Source organism: Pseudorca crassidens, chromosome X, assembly GCF_039906515.1.
Source record: "Pseudorca crassidens isolate mPseCra1 chromosome X, mPseCra1.hap1, whole genome shotgun sequence".
Lineage (NCBI taxonomy): Eukaryota > Metazoa > Chordata > Mammalia > Artiodactyla > Delphinidae > Pseudorca > Pseudorca crassidens.
Window position 1 is genome coordinate 88,908,746 of NC_090317.1, and position 7,037 is coordinate 88,915,782.

The 7,037-nt window shown below is 40.7% G+C and overlaps 1 protein-coding gene across 3 annotated transcripts; it reads left to right on the forward strand.

Annotated features, from left to right (window-relative positions):
• Positions 1–6,565, forward strand: NUDT11 (nudix hydrolase 11). Of its 3 annotated transcripts, none has more exons than XM_067722531.1 (2): positions 3–888; positions 5,080–6,565. In XM_067722531.1, coding segments are annotated over exons 1-2 (495 nt in total). In that variant the 5' UTR covers positions 3–394; the 3' UTR covers positions 5,081–6,565. The 3 variants fall into 3 exon arrangements, 2 of the variants coding, with proteins under 2 accessions (XP_067578633.1, XP_067578632.1); XR_010939787.1 differs by lacking the exon at positions 3–888 and adding an exon at positions 897–1,154; XM_067722532.1 differs by lacking the exon at positions 5,080–6,565 and having other exon boundaries at positions 1–889.
• The last annotated feature ends 472 nt before the right edge of the window (positions 6,566–7,037 follow it).

Here is a 7,037-nt window from a genome sequence, read left to right on the forward strand (position 1 = left end):
ACCTCTCTCAACCCCGGCCCCGTCGGCTGAGGAGGGAGGGGACGCGGACGCGCACCGGAGACGCGGGTGGGCTCCGCGCAGAGTGGCGGGCTCCGGGGCGGAGGCGGGGATGGGGGCGGGGGCGGTGGCGCCTCCTCCACTCAGGCGTCTGCGCCCGGGACCCCCCGGCCGCGCGGGGGGACGGACCGACTGACGTACCTCGCGCGCCCCCGCCTCCGTCCCCGCCCCCGCCTCATCTTCCCCGAGCGCCCGGGGCTCACGGGCTGAGGCGCTTCTCTCTCTCGCCGCCTCTCGCCGCCCCTCGCCGCGGCCCTTTCTCTCGGCAGCACCTCGGAGTCCCTCGTCCCGGTGGCGGCGGCAGCGGGGACCCGAGCAGCGGCGAGCGGCCTCGAGGATGAAGTGCAAGCCGAACCAGACGCGGACCTACGACCCGGAGGGGTTCAAGAAGCGGGCGGCGTGCCTGTGCTTCCGGAGCGAGCGCGAAGACGAGGTGCTGTTAGTGAGTAGCAGTCGGTACCCGGACCGCTGGATCGTGCCGGGCGGGGGCATGGAGCCCGAGGAGGAGCCGGGCGGTGCTGCAGTCCGCGAGGTGTACGAAGAGGCGGGAGTCAAGGGGAAGTTGGGCCGGCTCCTGGGCATTTTCGAGCAGAACCAAGATCGCAAGCACAGAACGTACGTGTATGTACTGACTGTCACTGAGATTCTGGAGGATTGGGAAGATTCGGTTAGCATTGGGAGGAAGCGAGAGTGGTTCAAAGTCGAAGATGCGATCAAGGTTCTCCAGTGCCACAAGCCCGTGCATGCCGAATATCTGCAAAAACTAAAGCTGGGCGGTTCCCCAACCAGTGGAAACTCCATGGCCCCGTCCCCGCCAGAGAGCGATCCCTAGTATGTACCGCTCCTGCACAGACTCTTGCTTTCCACCTACCTGACAGTAAATAGTGCCCGGAGCGCCCCTGGTGCCGTGTGAGGTCTCACCGGGAGGAGGGAGGCTTCTTTTGTTTCCTTGGCAGACCTCTGAATCACGCTTGCAAACTGTCTCAGTTGCCAGGCACTGTTTTCAGACATTTTGCACGTTTTCAGATGCTTTCAGAATCGCTTCTTGGTAGCACTGTAACACATTTCGGAAAGCCAAAGCCACATGGGATGTTTTGGTTTGTTTGTTTGTTTGTTTGTTTTTTATAAAGGTGCCTTAACTGCTGACCCAGTCTTTTGGGGGCGGGTGTGTGTGTGTGTGTGTACACGTGTATACGTGTTGTGGTTGTTTTTTCTTTACAGTTCACACGTGTGTGTGTGTCCGTATGTGTCTGCGTGTGTCTGTGTGCGTATGTGCACTTTTGGTACCAGTCTTGTGGGTTTTTTGTAGTGAAGGCCTTTAAAATCTGATCACCTTGGTTGTATGGCAACTTCATTAATTTTTTCTCTTAAGTTGTTTTCTCATTCACAGCATTAGCTCTTGTCAGCAAGCCTTTCTGTGATGGGGATTGGTTTGAAGGACCAGTGTTGAATTTCAAAGAACTATTTAAGGAATTTTACATCATGTGCTCTTTCCACACTGAACAATAATTTTATCTTCAGATATGTGATCTAATTTGCCTTTTTCAGAAATTGCTTAATTCATATGTTGATAATTCAATTTTCAGAACATTTTCACAACTGGTAGTTTTTTACTTCTTACTTGAAATGGCCATTTTCCATTGAGCCTGAATGTAGCTTAGCAAAATATTATTTTATAGAATAAAGACCCTCTCGGGAAGGTATTGTTATGTACATATCCTGATATGTACATATTATGAAAACTGTATTCTGAGTGTGATTTAGCGTGCTCAACTTTCAACTGCCATTGCTCCTTTCTCAGTGCCCTAGAACAACATGGTTCTCTCATTATAAACTAGTCTTTGAAAGAAAGTTAGTTCACATATTTGAATTCATGATAGTCCACTTAAACTTGTCGGAATACCAGTAGCCAAAAGAATGGAATATTATATGGTAATTACATCCCAGTTCAGTGAGTTAGCCTTCTTGATATTCAGCTGCTACAGAATCCTCAAACTGTCAGGATGCCTGAACAATCTCTCGTGAAGATTTAGGATAAAGGTTTTGTGTCACATGACAGACTTAAAAGCTACCAAATTAAAAGCTCTTACATTTGCATCAGTACTTGTTTGAAATCAGGGATCCTATCTAAGGTGCATAGGTCTGTCTTCTGGAACTACCTTTATTCCTCTAGCCATGTCGGGAGTTAGGTAGTGGGAAAATCTACTTTCTGAAGAGGACATCAGGGTGGAAAGGTCATTGCTTATATAACGCTTAAGCATTTTTAAAACATCCTTCTAGTAAATAAATAAGGTAGAAAATAATGGTTGTTTAAAACATTTTGTTAGTCCTCAAAGTAACCTGTTTTTAAACACAATTACTGCTGAAGATTTAATGGAAGTTACCTTTCTTAAATTAATTCATAGCTTACTGTTGTGCAGCATACATACAGAACAGTTGACAAATCTTTACAGCTTAATGAATCTTTATATAGTGAGCACATACATGTAACCAGAGTTCAGATCCAGAAATTAATATTACCTGTAACTCAAAAGCCCATTGCATTCCTCTTCCTAATCAGTACTACCCCTCCTATCTTTTAAGTTCTGCTTTTGAACTTTATATTGAATTTTAGAACACATACTCTTTTGTGCTGCCCCCTTGTGTGCTATATGTATTTTGTTCCTCAAAATACTCATATTTTTCTCTATTTGGTTGCATTTTAATTCTACAAATTGGTAACATGCTTATATGATTGCTTCTAAAAAGTGGGTTCTGTTCCACTTTCTAAAGAAATTCAGTACCACTCTTTTGAAAACAAATCGTATTACACATTCAAGCACAGATAAACAATGTACAAGTTTCAGTTCACAAAACATTTTCGGTACTAATGGCTATCAAAGTAAACTAAAAAATGAGTGGGTTTTTAAAACCAATGACAGTTTTATTATCTGTATTATATCATTTGATTAATTATGGTTATTGTGTATTTTTCTGTTTTTCTCTGCAAAAGTGATATATATCGAATATATATTTGAGTACATATTTTTAATTCCAAACAATCTGACTTTTACTATTCATTCAATCTCAAATAGACCCAAAGATATTTTCCCCCAATAACCTAGTTATTCAAGAAGATTCTTAAATTCTACATTAACATTAACACAGCAGATATACTGGGTTCTTATTTTACAGATATTTTTGCAGATAAAAACCCCTTCCACCTGAAATGCTGTCACAAATACTTTGGAGCCATAACTTGTTATTCTTAGAGGTAATAATGCATCGTCTTATTTGGTTCTTAAATTAAGTATCTGACAAAGGCAAAAATGTACAATATTCATATTAACCCGTTATAAAGAATTTAGCCTATAAATATGTTGTGGGTTTGTTTTTTTGGTTGTTTTTTTTTCTTTTTTTTGTCGTTGTTTTTTGCCAGAAACATTTAGAATATATCATGCTATTTTTTTTTTTTTTTTTTGCGGTACGTGGGCCTCTCACTCTTGTGGCCTCTCCCGTTGTGGAGCACAGGCACCAGACGCGCAGGCTCAGCGGCCATGGCTCACGGGCCCAGCCGCTCCGCAGCATGTGGGATCTTCCCGGACCGGGGCAAGAGCCTGTGTCCCCTGCATCGGCAGGCGGACTCTCAACCACTGCGCCACCAGGGAAGCCCTGTCATGCTATTTTTAAGGATTGACCGTTAGGTTCATTTAAGTAGTTTTTGTGAAATATTCTCTGGAACCTAGCCTAAAATAGTTTAAAGCTCCAAGGAGATTTCGTTTTTTCTCTTTAAGACCAAGTGTTTCAGGCTAAACAGGTGAGCAGAGGTCATATACAGAAAATTTCTACCACCTCAGTGCTCCAAAGATTGATGTACAGTTGGGATTCTTTTTCCTTGTAAGAGTATTAAAAAGTCACTTATATGTTGTTTGTTTGGTTTTTCAGCCCTCCCCTTGGTAAAAACAGAGAAAGGGTACTCTCCATAGATAATTGAAGTTTGCAGAAATGAATCAGATTTATTTTCTGCATGTTTAATAAACAGCATATATTTTCAGCTGCTCAAATACTTTATTATTTTAATGTATAGAGAGAAAACATTAAAGATTAATGTAGATACATAGAAACACTAGAAATAATTATTGCTATGTCTATAAAGTATAAATTTTTTTCAAGAAATTGTGTCTGTATATGTACACACACACAAATAATGTATATTTGGGGGGCAGAGCTTTTACTTCCAGGCATCCCATATGGGGAAGCCACCAGGCACTACCACAGTTTCATCAGTATTTTCCTGGTAGTTGTCTCCTGACAAACTGTTACACTGTATTTAACAGATTTTATGGGCAAACAGCATTATGAGAAATGGAAAAGTCACTATGGTGACTGAAATAAAACTTGACATTTTTATGAGAGTTTGATGTGATACATCAAACTACATTGGGCTTTGAAGTCAAACAGACCTAGGGTTGAAAACTGCTTCCAGTTTTTGTTAATTCTGTAACTTCAGCCAAGTTATCTAACTATCTCATGCTCAGGGTTTTTTAATATAAAATAGAAGATAATAAAAATAGTTACTTCATAAACTTCTACGAGAAGCCTTTTCTGACCACCTGGGTCAACGTACCCTCTTCTGTGTGTGTCATGGTTCTCACAATTTATTGTACTTCTCTATTTGCATGGCTGTGTGGCCAGTAGACAACAAACTTTTTGATGGATAGGAACCAGCCTGAATAATTGCCATAAGCTTAGAGTCCAGAACATGGAATTTAGGACTTTTTTATGTCTTAGATGACCACTCCCCCTTTGCAAAACTTCTGGTATCACTGCTTTCCTGACTTCTTTGTTTTGTAACATATACTGACCTGTAACTCCCTCAGCTGCTGATCCAGACTCACATTGCATCTGCATTAGATAATTCTGTGAAGGCTTTCCAAATGCAAAGTGAGTGATACAGATAATAAACCTTTTGTAAATTTATCAATTGGAAGAATTGTTAAATTAGTATGAGCCTGCTAATTGTATGTTGGTTTGTTTCTCCAGATGAACAGCAAAGATATCCAGGATTGCTTTGAAAGAGTCATTGATGTGAACCACTGATGAATGGAATTGGCAAGTATAGGTGAGCACTTCCATGCTTCCAAGGAGACAGCTCATCTGGTTTTCCTCCTACATCTTGGGACACTCCTTCCCTGTCTATTCCACTGACTCCTCTTGCCCTGGTGATTGTACTATTGTATGTGAACAGACTCTTATTCAGCACCCGTAGCCTTTTATTGTGCTTTTTTGATATGTCTGCCTTCTCCATTAGACTATGATATCCTTGAGAGCAAGGACCACACTTCCTTACTCTTTGCATATTCTGCATCTTAGACACTACTTGAAATATGGTTGGCATCACTGAAGGTCATATTTTATAATCACTACATGGCAAAACGTTCCCCTTCCAATCTGGTGCTAGTAGAGTATATGCTGTCCAGGCACCACGTGTGTGGCTTTTCTGTATCAGGTGTTTCAGAAACTTTTCAAGGCAGTTGTAAGATATTCAAGGACAAGAATTATTACTCATATTTCTAAGGCATACCACACAGTGGCTAGCACAGTTTTAAGATTACCCATCACTTAAGGCAACATTCTGTAGAATCAGTCCTTTATGTAACAACTTCAGTGTTTTTGTACTGTTGTTAATTTGCTTAAAATTTTATTCAAAAATATCACTTGCTATAAAAGTAACTATAAAAATAAATACAATGAACATAAGATAATGTGCTTTTTATAAAATTTTAAAATGATATACAAATAACAAATTTAATGTTTTTGCACTGCCCTAACCACCTCTTCCATGTAATCTTAACATCTCTTTGAAGAAAAGATGGTTTTTCTTATTTTTCAGATTCAGTATACTGTATTATTTGATGCCAGAGGCAAAAAGACTGCTATAGGCAGTTTCCAAAGTTAATCATGCCTCTTAGCTTGCCTAGGTTTCTTTTGCATCTCTTAGTGATTCAGTTAGCCACAGTTTTCCTCCCCTTTTCCAATACATCAGCTAGCTCCTCATCCCCCCCTGGTTTCTGCATGTGAGAATGCAGAGGACTGAAAGACAACTAAATTGTTGTCACTTGGCAAAGGCATTGGGGGGAAAAAAAAACTTCTGTTGGGGGGGGACCGAAAATGAAAGATTTAGAGAGGACTTGGGTCAGCTACCTCCAGGAGATCAACTTTAAGAAAATGACAAAGGTGTTTAGAGGAAGTTTTATGGAGTTCTGCCATGGGGTTTGTGATGTCAGCACTCTTCCCCAGCTCCCTACAAAGGCCCTAAAGTGGCTTTAATATGGTAGTTTTCTTTCTTTTGCATTGTAAAGCAATTACATCAGGAAAAAAATGGGCTCCATTTGAGTGTTACACCCTTCCTCATGTTAACAGTGAAATATATTTATTTATTAATTGTTCCCCCAACCTTTACAGAATTTGAAATAAAAACACACCTCCCCAACATATTGGGGTTTTTTAGGTGTGATATGGTACTGTGGTTATGTTTTTTTTTATTCTTATCTTTTAGAGAAATGTACTGTAAGTTTGACACATGAAGTGATATGCTACTGATACTTGCTTCAAAATAATCTGAGGGTGGAGTAAGTGAGCATATAGTTGAAATTGGTGATAAATTGATAATTATTGAAGCTGCGTGATGGATATTTGGGAGTTCATTATTCTATTCTCTATACTTTTATATATGTTTGAAATTTTCCATAATAAAAATTGAAAAAAAATTCTTCAGAGTTTACTTTTAGGACCCCCTCTATCCCTAAGACTTAAGTAGAGAAGTTTGGTTGGAACATTAATCTACAGCCCAGTTGCCAGACTCTCTCCTCCCCTCCAAAAACCTAGGTTTTGTTCCCGAGCTGACATGTTGGCAGACTTGCTCTTCCCTTAGTGTGAATTCTTTCCTTGGAGGTCTCCCAGTTCTACATGTAAAAAGACTTTTAGTCGCATCAGTATGT